The sequence below is a fragment of the Cotesia glomerata genome, linkage group LG7, assembly GCF_020080835.1.
Source record: "Cotesia glomerata isolate CgM1 linkage group LG7, MPM_Cglom_v2.3, whole genome shotgun sequence".
Lineage (NCBI taxonomy): Eukaryota > Metazoa > Arthropoda > Insecta > Hymenoptera > Braconidae > Cotesia > Cotesia glomerata.
In genome coordinates, this window is record NC_058164.1 from 599,878 (window position 1) to 621,681 (window position 21,804).

Here is a 21,804-nt window from a genome sequence, read left to right on the forward strand (position 1 = left end):
ACCTGAGAATAAAGTGAGCAAGAATAAAGTTGATTAAAAATTGAAATAAAATTGAATAATTTCTCAATGTTGATAAATTTATTTTCAAATTTAATTTGAAACAAGTTTGTCACAAAATATCAGCGCTGTTTCATCGAAATATAGAACAAGTTAGAGTTTTTTTCTGGTTTTGATTGATACTTGGAATATCTTATGCCAGCAGTTGATCTCGACTGCTGTTTTATTAATCTAGACATAAATATATGAGATGACCTACCTTGCCGCAGTTCATGTACTCGACAGCCGTTTCTCTGTAGAAGAAAAAGACATAGTCTCCGTAAGCGAACGAGCTGACAAAGTTTGGACCTGAAAATAGACGATTAATTCATTTAAATAAATAAATGATAATTTAATTTTAAAATTCAACTGTCACACTGTCACTTAGCGGTATAAATTAGAGTAAAATTTAAATCCAACTGCGCTCGCTCTGTACACCAGAGATATGAATTATAAATATATATATTATTATTTTTACCGTTTAATTGATTGAGATCTGACCGCTCGGTTCGTATTTTCTGCCTGTGTATCAGCGGCTCGCCACCGGAAAAATCCGCTACAGTCGCTGCGTACAATTGTCCGCCTGAAATTTTAATATCATTATAAAATTTATTATTTAAATTAAAATCCGTATCGCTCCGTACAATCGTGTTATTTTATTTTTTTAACTATTTATAAGCAGAGGGGTTTCAAACAAAATTAATCTGTTTAAAGATGAAATGATAAGTAATACAAATATTGGATATTGAAATTCAAATATTTCATTTTATATAATACTATTATATCATTGAATTTCTGGATTAAAACGTTCCATTAGTTTAATTTTATATTACACCAGAATTTATTACGACATATTAATTATTTGTAAATTCTCACTCGAGAATTTTGTTAATAATTCAAAGCGTGAGATAATTATTTCGACAAAATAAAGTAAATGAAAATGAATGAATAAAAATTTTCATTTATTTAAGAAATTTAAGTAGAAATACGACACAATTGAAATGAGTCGTCACTAAATTATTAATAAAATCCATTATTTTATTATTTAATATTGAAGAAAGGTGACAAATATTGAGTTTAATTGTGTAGCGTTAAAAATAGGAGGATCGAGATTGGATGACAGGTTGGTGAGTAGAATAATATAGAAGATATCTGTTAGCTACGTAGGGGAACGGATAAGAAAAGCGGAAAAAGTTTTAGCGAAGAGGAAGAGGATAGATCTGAATAGATGCAGGTAGCTACAAATCTAGGAGCCGAGACCCGAGGCGATGTTGAAGCGTGAAGATACGTAATATACGGTTCAACAAAATACCGGGATCTTGCACCATTCTTCACTTGTGCCATGTTACTTTCATGTACATGCATACATATGTATGTATTTCAAGAACATTAGATCCCTGGTTCCTCCTCTTTCTATTCTGGGTCACCATGATGTACGCCATAAAAGATACGGGAGTATGGAGACGGTAACATTTCATTTTATTTTATTTTATTTTATTTTCATACCCAGTTTAGTTTATCTAGATAAGTTTTTTTTTTTTTTAATATCCCATCCTCGGATGGGTCCTCGCTCGTATCCGTCGACACTTACCGGCGAAAACTGCTGTGCTGTTGTGCTGTGGATCGTAAGGACAGAGACCGAGGCCATCACTCTCTCCTGAACCCACGTAAGACCCGTTCTGAAACAAAAGGGAGAAAAGTTTTTAGTAAAAAGTCGACACCAGATGTCAAGGAGCTTAAGTGAAAAACTACCACTCGATAGACAACATTTTCTTCTTTTATTTATACCTTTTATATATTATATATATATACATAATACATATAATACGAATAATACATATATGTGGATAGTTTTATACAAGTTGCTCTGATGGGTTTTGAAGGGAAGATTACACTTGGAAGATTGGCTCGTAAAACTCGGAGAATGCGAGAACTAGAAAGGCCAATGAATACTGAATTTGTATTTTAGAATGTACGCGAAGATGTCGGCGAGTCGATTTCTAGATAGAAATGCCGGGATACAAACGCAAGCTCTTAGATTTTATTGGCAGCTTATTTTCAGCAGCATCAAAAAAGGATAAAGAAATATTGAAGAGCGGATCAGTCGGATCAAGTTTGCCTTTCTTCCCTTCTGCTCTTCTTTTTCATTTATAGGCGCTGTTCAACTTTAAGAGTACACACATACTCTCCTCTGTATGTCTGAGGCTATGTCTACGTCTATCAGTATGACTATGGGGTGTACTTGGTGCTCGGGATAAAACTTACCCGGCTCTCATCGAACGTCGAACCAAAAAAAGTTTATAAATCCACTGCGTATAAAGATCTCGTTTTTTTTTTTTTTTTTTTTTTTTTTTTTCTCGTTTTTGAGCAAACTTCCAGCGTAAATAAGTGAAAAATAGCCGTAAGCTAGATAAAAAGTGAAAAAATAGTGATAGAGGAGTACAGCTCAACACAATATTGTTCCAAGCTGGAGCTCGACTTTTCTAAATGAGATTCCTCGTTAATGGAGCTATCAAAAACAATATTGATAAAGAAAAAAAATTATTTCAAAGTTTCAGCTGATTAAGTATTTGTATAAAGTTTTTAGGGATGATAGTAGCGATAGTGTTGGTGGAAGATTCAAAGTTTGTTTATAATGTTTTTATAGTTTGGCGTGGAATGTGTTGAACGTAAAGCATACAGGTGATGTAAAAAGGGAAATGAACAAACAACGTAAAAGCGAGTAACTCGTTATCTCGTGAGAAGCTTCTTAACTTTACGTCTAATTATCATTAATTTGAAAAGTTTAGCCGGGGCTAGGGCCGGAGCTTTATGTTGCTGCGAATCCGAGGACCTAGAGCCTTTCGTTATTTGCCCGTCACCGGTGTTCCTACCGCGCCATCAGTGCCACCGCGATGTGCCGAGTTTTACTTTGGGTAAGAAAACTTTTCCAGAAGAACTCGAGCATCATAAATTCCTACAGTTGATGCACAAAACAATGCTGGAATAGCACATACGGAGTAGATTCCATGTTATGTATGTATTTATGAATCTGGGTAGAGGTGAGTGTGTGCAAAAACACCCAAAAGTCTTTGCTTCCTTTGACGACGACAACTTTGTCCTCCGCTGCATCTTTATTCTAGATTTATACGTATAAATGTAAAGGTATACATGTACCGGAATTCCGCCTACGTGAACATGTTGGTCCTCCTCGTCCCTTGGTCCCCAACCCACCTGTCGCCATCTTTTTTCCCCTCATTCTTACTCTTTAAAGAGTAAAGGTGCTCGAGATAAATTGGACGTTCTTGAAAGCCTTACTGTCGCATCAGTGTGAAAAAAGAACTTGTTCTTGTTTTTATTCTTACTCTTGTTGTTCTTCTTCTTCATCTCATTTCATTTTATTTTAACTTTTTTTTTTTTTTATCCTTCTTTTCCAGTTACGGAAGTAAGTTAGCTAGCCAAAAGACCGAAAGAAAGTACCTTCTAAAGCTGAAATCTTATCGGTTCTCTTCGGTAAGTTCCGTAAATCATCCGGTTCCGTAGTGGCGCATTATCTAATGGCCCGTTTAGACTTTTAGACACCTTACAGCTTTAGCACACCAAGCTCAACAAAAATTATTATGCCCTCAGAATATTATTTTATTATAAAAAAATATACTTAAAACTTTTTATTACCAACTCAAATTCAGCTCCACTGTTTTTGAATCACCCAATAATTTATAATATTTATTTGCTGTGCTTTCGACTGTAATAATCCACTCTATGATGATATGATATGATTACATATTATACTTAGCAAACTATATTAATTTAGTTGGCAATTGAGTACGATGAATGAGGAAGAAACCCACGTAGTAAGTTTAATTATCAGTGAGGATCATTTTATTTTTGGATTGCGGAATTAAGCTGGTAATTTTGTAGAAAAAATGTTACTGGTATAATGCCAGCGATTTTAATCGCTTTAAAAGCTTAAAATAGAGTATGTGCGTGTGTGTGTGTGTGTGTGTATTTTTTTTTATTTCAACTTTTTTCAATGTCAGTCAGAAAATAAAGTACCAAAAATTGATAGCCAAACAAAAAGTAACGATAATACATTATACGCGGTTTATTTAAGGTTTATTAATGAAACCGGATAATTTATCAAGTATGATCTATCGACGGCTAAACGGCAGCTGGATAAAATATAAAATATTCGCACGTTTATATCTAGTTGAATAACTGAATACACAATTTCGGGCGGACGATTATTCCAATTTCCCTCTCGATTTAACCGCCCATTCAAAAGTATATACATGTAAATGTATCACTAATTCAATATGACCTCGTTTTAATTTATAACACACACACACACACACACACACGTAATAATAATATAATACATCCAGTTGTAGAGGGATTCAAAACCGGAAGCATGACTAATTATAATTATACACATTTATTATTATATTTCGCTTTTATTACGATGTTTAGTGCCGTTGACGCTAGTTTTAATAAATTACAACACTTTCGAAAATAATAAAAATATTCATTTCATTTTCATAACCAGAATAAGTTGTCATTATTTTCAACAATAACAAAATTTATTTATTGTCATGTTTCAGGTGTCGAAAACAGTGGAAATAACATTTTGATCAATAATAATGAAAATATTCAAAATTGTGACCTCATTGTTTGTTTGATAAAAAATTCAAAGTTAGTTATTGTAAAATTTCAACGAACTAGTCGATTGTACCATTTTTAGAATTTAAATTTGTAGCTTTCACCGGAAGAAATGAGATCAAATCAAAATTTAAGTGTATTTAAGAATAGTTATCGTTAATATTTGATACTACTCATGAGAAAAAGTTAAAAGTATTGATTTGCTAATTTAAGAATAAAATATAACATTTTTGTAAAAATGTAGGCATTAATATCTTTTATTTTTGTCACTGATATAAAATAAAAGAAAGCATACTTAAAAAAAAAAAGCCAGAAATAAACTCGGCGTATCGAATAAAGATTTATCTCATCGCTGACTTTTACCACTATTTCATACAATATATTTATATAGCTATATTTGTGTTTATATAAGCAATAACGTCGGTCGTTCGGTTGCATCCTGAATCGCGATGTGAGTGTCGGTGTGTCCGGTCCTCGGTTCGGACACTCAGCAGACCGGGAATCCTCGTCCCTCATAGGATTCCGAGTTACACCAGACTCACCCTGACGACACATTGCTCACGGAAGGAACAGAACCAAAATCGACAAGAAGGTGAGGCGCGAGTAAACGAAAGGAGCCAAAGGCAACGTGCTCCGCATAAAATCTTGAGTAACCGTTCGTTTCCTTTTATTTCCTCTCTTTACTCATTTTTCCATCCCCTCTTATCCAACATAGATATAGACATAGATTTAGATATAAATATGTCGAGCGGATTCACTTCCGGCGGAATCGAGAAATGCTTCTTGCATGTTCAGTTTTACCTCGTGACGCTCGGGACCGGTAAAATGTCAGACACGTAACCTACAAGAGATCCATCTTTTATAAAAAACAAAATCACCCTTTTATTTCCTCATTTTTATTTTCAATTAAAATTAAACTCTACTTGTCACTTTCCGATCCAACAACTGATATTATGTAATAATAATAACCGACAAAAAAAAGGTAAAAGGGTTTTTGTCACACGAGATAATTATTATTTTAATACTATAACAGTAATATGAATTTTCCTGTCACGCGTGCTACTGTTAACTGACGTCCGGTTTTTAATAATAATAATGATAATTTAATTATTATAAAGGAAAATCCGGTGGGTACATCGGTAGCTCATACGCGGCGTTAATTATTCTCACCAACTCAACGTAAAATGTAGAAAAGGTATCAGCGTGCACAAACACTGCAGAGTTCTCTGCAGGAAGTTTTCATCAAGTAATGTTACTCTGTATACTTTTCATTTTTTTTTTTTTTTTATATCAAACATATCAAAGCCATTAGCAATCGCATTGTATTACAATTTCCGTCAAATAATTTAATAACTATCAGTATAACTATACAAGTTCACAGGTTATGTGTAAATTTTCAGAAACTATTCATTGAACAATTAAACTCCGATAATCTGACGGTTGAAGCAAACTTTTTGACAATCTCTATGCGACGTAGAATAATGAGAAATTGGCTGACGTGTTCTCGTGTGTGAAATCCAATGTGTACCCAAGGATTGAGGTATGAGAGAACGAGAACACACATGACCTAAAGCCATGTGATGAATAAGAGAGAGGGATGGATAGATATTGTATGTGAATTACGCAAGGATAATGGATGTTTCCATCAGCGGGAGTGTAACGGAAGCTTATAACGTGCTGGCTGTTGAAGTTTCGTTGAGGTAAGCGGGATACCCTAGCAAGTTTAAGGCAAATATGTGACTGGCTGTACACGCAATACATAACATCTATGAGTAAGTGTCGGCTGGCGAAATTCCAAAATATCTGTCCCCGTACAGTTATATTACTGTAGGGCCATTTCCGCGATCATGCTCAAATTCTATTTCGGTTTTCGTAGTCGGATCGGTATGGCAGTTGGTAGTTAGTTGGATATCTCATGACTCTCGTATCCGGGGATCGGGGATTTACAACAGCTTGCCGCGTCGCGATATTATCCTAACGTAGCTCCGCGTCTGCATGCCATGGTCTGCTTTTCCTGCAGCTCTATAATCCATACATGTATCCTCTATTCTATTCTATTCTCTTCTGTTTTGTGTATATTCATTCGCATGACCTACATAATCCCGGCGTGATTTGCCGGGCAAAATATAAAAATCCCCGTCTCCCGGCAGCAGCTTGGGACACGAGATTTTCCGATTCGCGAGTAGCGATAGGCTCTGCTAAATCTATGTATAAATGGAGCTTACTGGGCTGCAAAAAACGACCACCTGGCTGGCTACATGACTTCATGTTGGTCGACATGGCTTTGACTGTTGCTTTTTATTTTCGGAAATTTTTCACGCTGCTAAATATTACGGAGAATTAGTTAAATACTAAAACAATCAAAACCTAACAACGAACAATCTGAATCACAAACTGAAAACAAAGCGGGGATAAAATTCAACTGGTATTGGGGATGTATTAATACGGTTAAAACTGTCCATGTTGTAATAGCGAGCTCGGTATTGTTTCTCTGGATGGTTTTAATGGCTGGCTGATGGAAATGGAGATATATTATTAGGAATTTCGAGCATGCGATTGTCTGTTGATCTAGTGTGGGATCAACAACCAACAATCAAGAACCAGCTGCCACCAGAAATATTTATATTGATAGAATATTATAGGATTGTGGAGATAGAATAGAGCGAGGTATTTCATCGGCCGCAAATGATCGATCGGATCAAAGGAGCTGAGAAATTTTATAGAAATAAGTATTAAATGAACCGGGCGACGAACGGCAATCGATCTAGTCCCGAGCCGTCTATCTACCTATGTATATTTATTATTCTCAGTAGTGTGCAGTCATGGGGTTACGATAAATATATGGATAGAGGTATTTGGTGTGTAGCAATCGACGGTAATGCACCCAGCAGCCTCAATTCCTCGACCAGAATTGACGCTCTCGTCTCTCGTGTGGGTTTCCATTGGCTATATGCTTCACCGCTGGGATTATCGCGGGCTCTATTTTATACAGTCCAGCCTGGTAGGGGTGGTAGCAATAAGGGAGGGTTTAAACTCCGACTCTCAGCCCTCAACCCTGGATCACCTAGTTTTGAATTCCTTCGATTAGACGAAAATATACACCGGCATTCTACACGCGGCCTAACTCATCTTCCGTCTGATATATTACCAGATCCACAGATATCTGTAAATATATGGAATTGTATTGTATAACTAAACTGAACTGAGCAGACAAAGTTGTATTTCATGACTGAGATTTAACAACGACGGGTAATACTTAATACAAACATATGTCATGGGAAAAGCAGTTATTATACAGCAAAGTTTCTTTTCAATAGAGATATTTCTTGAATTTTTATTTCAGCTTGTACATATATGTATGTATATGTAAAGGCTGCCTTTTTTAACAATTTATTACTTTGACATACTTTTGAAAATTCTTTACAAATTTTTTTAATAAAAATTTTCCTCGAAAACGGATACTTTATGCGGAGCAAAGGCGGAGATTATTTATTATTAAATCTAAAATTCAAATATCGGAATCTAGAGCCAGCCGGTAGTTGAGGAAGTTAGGTTAAATAAAATAAAATAAAATATTATTTTAAAAGAATTCACGAATAAAGTCGAGCAGTCAAGCAGTCGAGTATCTCTGCCCTTTAAAAGATTAATAAATAAATAATTGATTGCTTTTAGCGGGGTATAAATTTTTCAGCAAAAGCACCCTGGGGATTCAAAACAATTCAGTGAGCTTTACTTTCCCCTTCTCTTCTTTTCTTCTTCTTTTTTCTTTTTCCATTCCGTTGTTTTGTTGGCTGTATCATGAAAACAGTCTAAAAGTCTGCAACAAGTTCTTAAACCGTACAAAGCCGAACCTCTTAACTGCTCAAATAAAATATAAAGAATATATCCCCTTGTGCAATATAGTACTCGAGTTTTGAGCCCAAAGCCCAACTGTTCTTCCTGCTACACAAAATACCACGTACGGTTTTATAATACATGTACACAAATACGTTAAAACGGTATCGATCTCTACTCGGGAGTAGAGGGAGGAGAAGGAGGCTTTTTATATTTTTCACCCTCTGGAGGGTCGCATTCGTTTCGCGCGTCGCCGGTCAACCGAGACGTTGTTGCAACCGCTATTCGGTACTGCTCCATGCTTGCTGTGTGAGATCCATACGGAAACACGTATGAGTGAAAAAAAGACACACACGAGGGTACTTGTACAGGTCGATCGCTTTGACAGGTAGCTTCCGATATATTCATGGTGGCGATCTCCATTAGTCAAGTATTTTATCAGTTTTCGTGTTTGTGTGACAGACGTCACCGTAAGAGCTTTCTCTCGTTTTTCAAAACCAGAAAATACGAAACACTGAAGGCAAATGAAAAAAAAAGAAAAATACAAAAACAAAAAAAGAAAAGAAAAAAAATGAATAGTCAAACGGAATAAAAGGGAGCTTCAATTAACATCACGATCCATGTCATCGATCCCTCCGAGATTTCGAAATATTTATACACATCAAACCCGCATTGATTTTTGTTTAGCATTTTGTTTGAGCGAAACAATGAAAATATTTGTTGAAAGCAACGCGATGTTGAAAATTTCTGATTTCAAAATAGTTTACAATATTTTCACTTTATCAAGTTGCTGTTGAATTTTTTAAGAGTACTGTGTATTTGTAATTGAATATTTTCATGTTGTACATTTCACTTGAATAAATTTTAAACTTTAAAAATGATTACTTTACCAATACAAAGTTCGATTTTCACATTGAAAATTAATACTCGAACGGTAACACGACTATTGAAAATTAAATTTATCAACTTTCAAGGTAGAAAAATTTATTAACTTTCAATAAATAAATTTATTAAGTATAACTAATTATTTTTTAATTGAAAAAAAAAATCAATCTATCTGAATAAATGATTAATTAACTATTAAAAAAAAAATTTTATCAGTGTAATAAAAAAAAAATAAAGTATGAAGATTAATTTACCGTTCGCAGAAATTGCTTGCACTGGGGCTTGTAAGCGTTGGTACCGCAGGCGATAAATTTGTTGGGGCCCTGACGTCCAAAAACTCTGACGTAGTTTTGGCAGTCGTCCTCGCTTGCACCCTTCAGATTACACATCTCCCTGTGGGCTGCAGAACTCGACCACTGAACTCTCTGCAAAAGAAATTACAAAATTAATAACAAAGCCAAGGAAGAGAGAGACAGAGAAAAAAAAAGGAAAGACATAATGACTGCTCAAGAAATATAAAGAAAGATTATTTCCTTTCTTACGTCGTGATTTTAATTTTCTACTCGGCTCGAATCCGCGAGTCTACCTTTACTTCTTCAGTCTTCAGTCTACAGTCGTTTATATTCTTCTTTCATCATATATATATATATATATATAAACATTGGTCTGAGGTCTGGGTCTGGGTCTGGTATAAGTGCCGGCAGAAGATCGCTGTAGAAGCAGAGGTAGAAGGGGAAGAGGGTTCTCGTCTCGTCTCCACTTTGGCCTAATTAGAATACGACCACGTCGTAACAGGCGTGGGTGGGTGCACGTGAGCAGAGGAGAGGAGAGAGCTGAGACCTGGCTAAAAGTTTAAACCGCAAAATCGCACTGAATATTCAACGGCTTATACACGGGTTTCTATTCGCAGTTCTCCGCTTCCGGACCACCGCTTGCTCTCTTTACATATACATATTTTCTAAATACATTCATTTATATATTTATAGATAAAAAAAACGTACACAGACAACGTATACCGTTGAACTACTGCTAATTTTAACAAAATAAATTCTACTTTTCCCAAATGCATTGTTCCCGTTCACTGCATTCGGATATTTATTTCCATTACTCCTATTATACTTTCGCGGCAGAACATAAAATAAAAACTAAAAACTAAAACTAAAACTAAAACTGAAACAAAATAACTTATATATCACTGCGGCTTTTAAAATTTTAAATCATAAAATACTTTAGTGGTACATTACATACACAAGTGTCTGAGTGAAATATAGCCCTGAAAAAAAAAAAAAGAAAAAAATGTTTAAAATTGAAAAAAGAAAGTTCACTTATATATAACACTTGAGACGAATGAGCGACAAAGCACGTGGAAAGGGTCAAGAGTTCAAAGTGTGTAGCAGAACCTGTAGTTCGAGGCTCAGAGCCTTGGAGCCTGAGAATAGTGTACTAGTAGTGTAAGAGCTAAAGGTAAAACAGTCGGTTGAAATACTTGCGTTAAATAGGATTCATAAATAACAGCAAATGTTTCAGGTTGTTTGCCCACAGGGTGAAATACTTTGACTCAGCAGTATAGTACCGTATTCCTATTCCTTTCCTTTTCCTATTCCAATGGCTGGTAGTGGTTAAAAGGCTCAGCAAAATGTTTATACTTATACAACGATTTCCCGGCAGTAGATTGCCAGAGTGGTATGTGTTATTACGACATAGACTAGTGAACAGCTGTAGCGAGGCCGAGAGAAGTACAAAGTAAAAGAGGAAAGAGGTAAGAGGAAGGAGGGTTAGTTGTTTCACTCAGTAATTCACAACTACACCTCTAACTAAATAAACTTGTTCATTTGTGCAGTAACTCTCGGTCTAAATTAGCCTCTGCACAAGACACACGTTTACCTCAATGACTTTTCTTCACGCACTATTCAACGGATTATTAACCAACCGACGAACCACCCCACCCTTGCTTACATCTGGCTTTTATGTGTGTGATGTCTTTCTCTCTACTTTGCTGGCTGTTGCTGTACACACTGTGTACCTTTGACAGCACAGTGTGTGTGCATTTAGTCTGCCAGAGGGTCGGCTAATGGCGCGGAATAATTTTACCTGCCGAGGCAGACGCGACAGACGACTTTGTGTCTATGTATGTAGCACGTATAAACATTACACCTGTTAAAGAAATATCGCTCGAGACTGAATGAGAGGGCGAGAGGGCGAGAAGGCGAGGGTGTGTATGTGCCCATAAAGTGCCGAGGTGATGTACACGCTCGCTTTACGGTAAATAGATTAAATTTCTCTCCTTCTTCTTCCCTTTGTCGGGCGCGACGAGCGGAAATATAGGTGAGGTGAAAGGGTTCAACGGGAGGATACTCTAGATGATGATGATAATGATGAGAACAAGTCTCGACTCTCCTAATTTAGCAGTGCATGAGCTGTAGGAGACTTCCAGGGGGCTACTTGGCAAAAATAACGAACCAAAGTTAAGGAGAAGGGGAGCTAGTCGCCGTTCCTGAGCTGGGACAGGGGCAGGGGTATGCTCGACACCAGAGGAGAATAGATTTAATTTGCGCTAAAGTCCCCTTTGACGTAGACGGACATTTTACGGAAATGGATGGATGGCACGTGACTGCCTCGTCTCACCCGGTCCGTTTGTCAGCTGCTCATCTCTGTCCTTTTCTTTTCTTTTATTTCCCCTGGCGTTTTTTTGCTCTGTACTGACTGTATAACCGTTGTAAAATATGTGCTTAGGTTTTTTGCCACCCCCTTGGTCAATCGGGTTTTAATTCGCTTGACTTTTTGCTCAAGGTTATTCAAGAGAAATCGCTAATTATAATGTCGGGTATTTATATTTTCATATCGGTGGAAAAAAATTACCGTCATTAGTTGGATTGAAGAAATTTTATTAGATGAAAGATAAAAAGGGAGTGGTTTAATAGTAACATTATTATTATTAACATTTTTAGTACAAAAATTAAGTTTATCCTCGGTAGAGTTTGAGATAAATTTAAAGTTATTTTTTATGATTGATATTCCTGGTTTTATGAATGAATTAAAAGAACGGAAGAAGTGAAGAGACTGTAATTTTCATTCCCGTTGGTTTTCCTGGTTTGTGGTGAGGTGCTACTCTACATAACATATATATTATGTACTTAATGCTATATATTACAATGCGCTCGCGAGTACGATGACTTTAACAACTACCAGGGAACGACAATTCTACTAGTTCTACTTATATTATTACTCTTACTTCTACTACTAATACTAGTATGGATATTACTAAAAGCAACACGAATATTCTTATTATGTTTATATATTTATAGATATATATATATATATATATATATTAGAAGGTATGACAACGGAAGTATAAATGTAAGACGTCTTGTGGATACCGTACTAAGGCATATAATCGGATGAGTCCACTCAGTTGTGAGCTCGGTGCTTGGTTATTGTTTTTGTTAACGATACTCGACAAGCAATCCCTAATCTCCGGTAATTACTGTATTTTGCTAAAAAAATAAGTTTTTAAAATACAAGAGAATAAAGAATGGGAAATGCAAATAAGTATTAAAAAATCTAAATTATGATGGTAATATAATATTGCAAAATGTTAATGTTAATGTCAACCCGATGTTAAAAAGCTAACAGTATTATATTTTGCACAGAAGATAAAAAGTAAAAAAGTTGATTCAGCAGTGCGTGTAGAGTTACGTTGAGTGCGCTGCTTTACAGAATGGATATAAAATATAACAATGTACCCGGCTGACATCTGAGTTTCCGTATAAGTAAAACTGCTAACGCAAGAAAACTAACATGAGAAAAACATCAAGTGGAGAAAATAGAGGGAGGGGGAAACGAGAGAGAGAAAAATGATAAGAAAGGTGGAGAAAGAGAAGAAGAACACGAAGAAGGATGAGATGCTTGACGACAAATCCATTTGGATAAGATCCAAAAGCTGGTCTAAAGAACACCTTGCATCTTGAAAAGAGGTATACAAACTTCTCGTCGATATTCTCCCTGACAAACTCGACATCTTGATATCGAGCTAATTGCGCTGGTTGTTGTTGTTGTTGTCAGTATCTATATCTCTATCTTTTACTTTTTCCGGGAAAGATGCATAATGAAAGATTTTGAGAGAAAGGAGAAGGTATCATCAGGACGAACCACTCTGGCTGCTATTCAAGATGTCATACTTCTTTTACAGAGAATCAAACTTTTAGAACAATGTTGAGATACTTTTTGACGTTGCTTTTTATAATTAATGAGGTATAATGATTACATTATATAATTATTTTAATAATTTATTTCAGTTTTTATTAATTTTAATAAAATTAAATTTTGATATTCTGAAAAGTTGAATTCAAACTTCTACAACTTTATACAGAATAAATAAACCTTGGCATTATTAAAATTTTATGCTTTCAAGAACAAAGTTCCACGATAATGTCAATCAGAATTTAGCGATAGTATAATCTACAATTTTAACAAAAAAAAAAAATCCAATTCAAGATTATACAATCAATTCTATTTAAAGTGAATAGTTCTGTTTAAGGAGATTAGACTTTCTTAAGAAAAAAACACAATGCAAGGAAATGATTAAAGTTCCAATCAGAAACAGACTCTAATCACGTTAAACGCTCCATTATTATCTCCAATCAAAAGTATCTACAAACAAATAATTAAAAACAACAAACAAAAAAAGAATTACAAAAATAACTTGGTCTGAGTTTAATAGAAAAATTATCAAGAGATAATTAAATGATGTTTTAAGCAGAAATTAATATTTTTTACTTTCATTTATTGAACAAAGTGTGAAAGGGTTTAATTTTAGCGAAATTGAGATAATAAATATAACAAGAGCCGTGGATGGCTGATACATATATGAGAAAGGGTAAGGGGAGAGTAGATGGTAATGGTGGTTTAACATGTCGAGTGGTACGGCAAGATAGCCTGTATAGTTTATAAGTGTGCAGTGGTACCTAACCCGTGAGCCGTGGAGCCTGCCGATGTGGATCAAGTTATGCGCGAACGGTGGCGAGTTTTTACTACGGCTGAGTGAATGACCGGTCAGAGCCGCCTGTCGCTGCTGCGTGTAGTCGAGTACGACGACCAGAGTAGCGGTCGAGAGTCTAGACTCCTGTATAGTATGCTATATCCGTAGATAATATTATATGTAAGAGCTTGATGGCTGGCGACCAAGGAACTTATTTCACCGTCAATGTGTATTTATATGATCAATGCTGGTTCGTTGATTCCCTGATCCGCAGAGCGAACGACTATGCTCGGATCCACCGATATAATACTTTATTTATCAGCGGATCGATCGTATTTTCTCATTGAAGCTGAAGCTCACTGTGCTGTAACGTCGGACGTTCCGGTCAACGTTCTGTTGACGTTCTGACTTAGTATCTTCAACGCGACTTAATTAGTCTTACGGAAAAGTTTTCCCGTAGGATTACGTCGTGAGTTTACTGTCAACAAGGTTGTTGTTGGCGGAGACCAGCAAGCCACGTTTTATCTTTCTCGATCTGGAGTCTCAGCACCGGTGGGACTGTGAGCATTCACACACTAGAACAAACACATGTGTCTTCTGGGTCTTCCCGCAACGAAAAGTACTGAGCTGGTTCTCGAGAATCAGAGACTGGAATGGGATAGGATGGCAACTCCTTCTGAGGGAAAATCCGACTGATGTTAGTTAGATATTGTGTGAGTTGTTTGGAGAAAAAAAAGCTTATACACGGTTACATTTCACTCGAGTTCCAGCTTGCAGCTTGCAGCTTGCAGCTTCTAGTTTTCAACTTGGATGTTAGTACCGTAGCGGTGGGTAAGTCATTAACGGGATTTCTTCACCAGGCTACTCATCCCTTTCATCTTTACTCGCTTAGGAGCCTTTTTCCTGAAGCTTTTCACTCTGGCACGGGGTATTTTACTTTAGTTTAACAACACCGGGATATATACATCTGTTGGGCGCAGAATATAAGCGGTTTTGTATGCCAGCCATGTATGTATGTGTGCGTGTATGTTGAGCGAATCTAAATGTGAATGTTATTTATTTGCCAGAGAATATATATCCACGATCTATGCATGCACATGACTGTATGCCCGTTAACGTGATTACCTAATTTACATTTTAACCATTTGGCGGATGTAACTGTCAAAATGACTAGCTGTTAGATGAAGTCAAATCTCATTCCCGGTATTCCTTTTTTCATTATTATCATCATCTCACTGGTAGTGTAATTGTAGAACAGAAATTCAAATCAGAGTCAGAGTCAGAGTCTGACTGAGAGCAAGAGTGGCTTGCTACGATACGATGTTATTATACGGCGGTGGTAAAAATCGAGACGAGTGATGGAAAGAGCCGCGAGTTAAAGGGGACGGTACAGAAATAAATCACAACTTTAATTAAATAAATCGCTGGTGAGAGAATAATACAAAGTTTTAAAATTATAAAATTGTAAAATTTACCTGGTCGGCGATTTCCGAGAGGTCGTGGAGACTGATGTTGTAGATGGCATTCCTGTAAACCAAATATATATGGAGATTAATGATAATGATTAGTCGAGTATTAATGCGACAGATAGATAGAGATGGATAGACACAAATCCTGGTGGGTTTTATGTATAATTGAGCTTAAGTGACACAAGATGGAGGAAGCTTTTGGGGATTTGATGCGCGCGTGCTGCCTCTGCGGGTGCTGTCATCGCCCAACTCATCGATCTTCCTCAATTAGTAGGGCTGTGCATAATTATCGAGTTCAGTAGCAGCGGCTCGGGCAAAGGGCGAGGGAGCTCGGAGAAAGAGAACGAGAGAGAAGAGCGGAGAGAGGGAAAGAGGTACGTGCCCGCGTGATAAACGTGTGCATCCATTATCGGAGGCTCGTGACGGCTTAGCTCGCGGTCGGACGTGAAATTGATTATGCTCGGTATACCGCTCTCGCGCCCACCGCGCCATCCGCACCGGCATCGACATAGACACACTGAGAATCCACAGCACAGCCGCCGTTGCCATTTCTATCTCCTCTATCTCTCTTCCGTTCCCGTTTATTCCCATCCTAGTCTGCATTAATTCATTCCCAGGTTTAAGCTTCTTTTTTTACCTCATATTATTATTATTATTATTATTATTATGGCATGGTGATAGTCCTACTGCTAAAAGTGGAAGATTTTTTAACGTTACGCTGGCTGTTAGTTGGCGAAATTTCGCGCCCGAAGGATAACCGGGAGTAGACCGCAATCGCGAGCAGAACGAGCTCGTAAAAAATTTACATACGAAAATGACGGGAGCGTTTTACGGGCATCCAATTTTCTTGGCGCTGTGAAGCGCGAGACCGTTTAGAGATGTGTCTTTTGTGAAGACAAGGAAAAGGAGGAAGGGAGCTTTATATTTTTTTTAAACCTGACAAATTTATAATGGTTTTAATATCGAGGCAATGCTAGACCCACTTGTAATAATACTTAAAATTTATCTCTTATTTTTTTTTTTTTTTTTTTTTTTTTCAAATAACTTTTTAAAAGTTCCCGAGGTACGTTTGAGCGTGAAGGAGATTAGCAGAAGTGAGAGTGGAAGTGGGATGAATCAAGGGTAAAAATAAAAGGAAAAAAAATGGGTGTTTAAATAATTTATAAAAATTTTTAGACGCGAGGGTTAGATGAAAGTCTAGGGTAAAATGTGTGATGGGGTTTAAACACGGTGAAAAATATTACCTTGCACCAATCAGGATAAAAGTCGGCGCTCGTTCGAGAAGTTTGAAGTGCTCGACGTGACTCTCGTTGCCCAAGAAGCGCTGCCCAATTACTTCCCCTGGAAAAAATAAAATAAAAGTTTAAAAAAATAATGTATATAATAAAACACGATGGTAAAAATTCGTGAGTTAAGCTGCTGCTAGTAAATCGAGCGTCGCTTACGTGTAAAGCATTGCCCGCTCGCATGTACGCCTCGCATTTCTATTCGATTCGGGGGTCGGAGATCAGGGTTGAGTATACACTACATTCCCCAAGTGTCCGATAAATTTGCGGGTTCTGCTCTTGAGAAACAAGGGAGTCTTGAGAAAACAAATGTATGGACAGATAGACGCTAGACGCTAAGGAACTCGAGGAATCGCGGGCTGCTTTCGTTTAAATAAATGAAAAAAAAAAAAAATAAAAATAAAAAAATAAATTTAGAGGGGTAGAACATGAAATATTCTATCGTGCCTTATGTGTATTCTCGGCATTGAGTTATATTCAATTTCCAAGCTCGGCTGTGCTCTTGAAACATTGATAAATCTATTATTTGTGTCTCGGTCTGGAGAAAACACATTGAATCAACTACCTAGATTTTTATTTTGTTTCGAGCCACAAAAGTTATTTTTATACTTTAAAACTAAACTTTTCTCTCCTTTTTTCCCTTCTGGAAAATGAAAAACCATTTGCAGAAGCTCGAGAGAGACAAATGGGAAAGGAATTTACAAAGTTTACCGAGAATAAAAAAAATGTTTTTTAAATAAAATAATAAAAAAAAAAAACAAATAAATGAAGGTAAGACGCGAAAGAGTGACTGAGAAAAAACTAAAAAGTATCAAGGAAAAATGGAAAGTAGAGAAAAGTGGAAAAAGACAAAGTGGTCGGTTCTTGATCACGTGTCGCTCGTAAATTAAAGTCGCACCCGTACCACACCAGTGGCAGGAGCAGTACTAGTTGTAGAAAGAAAGTGCGCAATTTTGGAGAGAACTAAAGTATGAAATTAAAAAGCTTTCGCGTTAGCATAGGATAGCCCCTACGAGAGCCAGTCAGCCGGTCCCGGAGCACCACCACCGGAATGTATAATATGAAAACCGCGAAACCATGATACCGATTATTCCTGGATGAGAGCAATTTACCCATCACCGGGTTAATTCATTACCCAGTATCGTGAGTCTGAGCTTTTAAATTATATTACATACACGTCGGGTTTAATTTTTAAAAATAATGGGGATTTGCAGGCACAGTTGCCGATCGGGACGTTACGGGCTGTCAGCCCGATGAGTTAATACCCAGTGAGGTCACGAAGGCCCTCTACATACACGGATACATTCATACATACATACACCGATTGTTGGTGGTGTACATGAGCCTAGACATTGGATCGGTTTCAATTATCTCCGGGCACTTTGCTGGGCAAGACACTCTTGATTCGGGAAGCAGGTCCAACGAATTTACGGGGTCTGCTAAAGTGTTTTCATATAATGTACACCTAAACCCTATCTCCGTATCCTATGTCCTATTTACCAGGGTCCTAGTTACGACCAGGTACATATTATAAGACGTATATACATACATCGATAGGAGGTATAACGGTCACTGTAAATACGTATCTAATCTATACATATGGATTATAAAGGTATATGCTCCATACGCACATCCATCGATACATAGATTATATAGATTGAGGTTGGAGGTCTACCAGCACATACTGCTATTTGAAGCATGAACAAGTTAAATCAATATCAGCATCTTAGTCCTTAGGCGATTGACTTGGATTTTGCGTTAACCAACAGGAGTCAAGTATCCTCGACAAGTTCCTTCCATCATCCTCGAGGACACGAACGTGACGGACTTGCTCGAATAGCTCTTGGCCACCAAATGCCCTCGTTATTGCTCTCTGCTAAATGGATTAGAGTCCAATGCCAAGTTTCTGTTCTGGAAGTACCATCTACCACCCACGAGTGGAACTACCACAGTAGCTCTTCTTTCCCAACTGTATGTGTAACTTATTTCTGTGTGTAGAGGAAGGAAGAGCAGCCCTTTGATGCTCCATGACTTTACTCCACTCAGAACGGTTACTGTCACTGTCTGTCTACTCGGTACTCTCCTGCTCTCCCGTTGTTTATTTTATTTTCATCACAAGGACTGCTAAATTGACGTGTCGAACGCGACGAAAGGGCTAGCTGGCGGACGAATAGGACGCAGAACATAGGACATGCCAGTTTGGTATAAATGTATGTATGTATGTATGTATGTATGAAGCTGGTGGCTGGGGAGGATGAGCTGGGACAACTCAAGTTGGCAGACAGACTGGCATGTATACACTCGTCGTGAATCATCGAGTCACGCGAGTAGAGAGTGTACGAGTCAACGACGACGACGTCTCCACGTCGAGGTTGTCGTAGTGTTGTTGTCGTTGTTGCACTAGCTCAGACCGTACCTAGTTGTACCGCCCTTCATCATACAGCTCACACAATCTACTCCTCTTTACGCTCACTACTCTTTCATCTTTTGATTAATTGATGTGCCACTTTTTATAACCTTTTTTTTATTCTATTTAGCTTCACTCACTTCCAAGTTGAGCCAAATTTGTTTACTCAGGGTTTACATGTAACGTCGCTAATTTTTAAGTTTAAAAGAATAATAAAAAAGATGATATAAATATACTTGAGCGAGGAATAAAGCGCTAAAAAATTTTAATTAAGTTTTTTATTATTAAAGGAATTTAATAATTTAGTTAATTTAATAAATTGATGATCTAATTAACCCGAGAGTGAATATGGAGTTAGGAGTATGGAGCTATTCTAGATGGTAGTTTATTAGCGATAACCATACCATGGCGATGTATGAAAATAAATAATGAGGGCACTTATTTACATGGGAATAATTGGAAAAGTGGGTGGTGGCGATGGTGGAGAAAGTGTAGGTGGAGATGGAGGTGGAGGCAGAAGTGAGAAGGGAGAAGGGAAATAGGGAAAATAATATATTGAATGAGTCGACGGAATAATGTACGTTAACTGTGATAATGACGGCGTTGGATGGTAGTGGGAACGATTGAGTATCGTCAGGGGTGTATTTCCTTTCCATATATCGTCCATTATTTGCAGTTTAATGAATGATTCTGAATAAATTGTAGATTCCGTGAGAATTATTCGAGCGATGCGGCTGATACCGCTTTATGCCCCGTTATTGGATGAACGACCATCGAATCAATTGTACTTTAGCTGATAAATATATAACGTACTGTGTATCTGACCAACTGTAATCCCCAGTGATTTCCACGTATCAACATTCCATCGCATAATCCAATTATCTGATTCTTTCATGGTTGATAGAATGCTAGAAAGACGGTTAAATACCGCAGCTTAAAATTAAAACTTTAAGCAGGTTAAGTTAATTTAAGGTATTGTTCTGAAATATGCAAATTTGAACCAATAAACAAGAGAGTATAAAAGCATTATCACCGTGATAATTAATGACTAGGGCCAGGAAGTTGGCGTTTTTTCTTTATTCAAATTTGAGGTTAAACATATGAATGCTCATTTAAACAACTGCAAAATTCCTGGCCCTATTAATGACTATCGTCGCTGACCTGATTTTTGAATAGCTTTTATTATTTATCAGAAAAGACTGTCAAAGAATTGTTAACAAACTCAGGAACGTAATGAGCAAGAGAGCGTATGTTCCGAGATATTTACCGGGACTGAGAGTAAATCAATAATTACTTGTATTGGGTTTCACATCAAAGACTTGACAACTGGAGCTGTCCTGATGTGGCAAGTGAGTAGTTGATGTCAAAACACACGGAAATCCAAGAGAGAAAGGGTTCAAGATTATATAAACATATATAGCATACAGTCACTTTACTCTAGAGTGAGCATTAAACATGGTGGTACTGTGAACTGCCTTGTCTTGTTTTCCCGGTACATTGTAAACACGAACTCGGTATAGGAGAGTTAGGGACAACTTTGTACACGTTTGTGCTAGGTAGAGGCAGCCTGGTGGTACTCGACTATGCTCAATGCATAGTTTACAGCGTCCTCGTACTTGGCATACATTTATCTCTCCTATAAAATGATGACATACAACATCAGGTACCTATATTAATTGGCATATTCATACTCTGCTCTATGAATTACAACAGGGAAGCTCTGGTACTATACTATGCTATACTTCTCTACTGAAATACTGCACTATCTACCAGAGACAACATTAGCAATCAACGAAAATTTAATTTATGTATGCTAAATGCGATACAGACTTTTGTTTGCTTTCTTGAGAGTCTGCTTTGTTTTGCAGCAGTGCATAGACGCCTCCTTCAGAGGGCGCTGCCAAAATAATTTCAAAGTAACGTCACTACTGTCAATACTAATTACTCGAAGGCATACGGGACATGCGAATACCTGTAAAAGAGGATTTTAAGACAAATACGCACAGAGTGTTGCACTTTGTACGGATCGCAAACCGAAGAACGAGGTCGGGAATTGATTATTTGAGAAATGAGAATATACAAGTGAAGGAAGTGAAGTGAATTGAACTACTTGAAGCACCTTGAAGGGGATGTAAGGAAATAAGGAATTGGTTGGAAAGGAGTGAAGAGAATAGAAAGGGAGATGATCTGGAGCACATCTGGTTTATACCAATGAGGATGTCTCTCTTGTGACTAAGGACTCGGTAATTGCGTCGTCGTCAATGAGAGAGT

General features: G+C 37.1%; 1 protein-coding gene and 1 long non-coding RNA gene across 6 annotated transcripts in view; one reads left to right on the forward strand and one right to left on the reverse strand.

The window, feature by feature from the left end:
• Nucleotides 1–21,804, reverse strand: part of LOC123268271 (semaphorin-1A-like) — a 96,339-nt gene that overhangs the window by 8,648 nt on the left and 65,887 nt on the right. For all 5 annotated transcript variants that reach the window (XM_044733219.1, XM_044733218.1, XM_044733217.1 and 2 more), the window contains 6 exons: nt 17,085–17,181; nt 15,847–15,898; nt 9,648–9,818; nt 1,628–1,715; nt 515–619; nt 257–345 (listed from right to left, as the gene is read on the reverse strand). In XM_044733219.1, the coding sequence (XP_044589154.1) occupies nt 257–345; nt 515–619; nt 1,628–1,715; nt 9,648–9,818; nt 15,847–15,898; nt 17,085–17,181 (602 nt within the window). The remainder of the gene's footprint in view (nt 1–256; nt 346–514; nt 620–1,627; nt 1,716–9,647; nt 9,819–15,846; nt 15,899–17,084; nt 17,182–21,804) is intronic.
• Nucleotides 6,276–20,682, forward strand: LOC123268273. Its single transcript, XR_006510202.1, has 3 exons — nt 6,276–6,288; nt 10,772–10,779; nt 20,596–20,682. It is a non-coding gene; the product is annotated as an uncharacterized LOC123268273 (long non-coding RNA).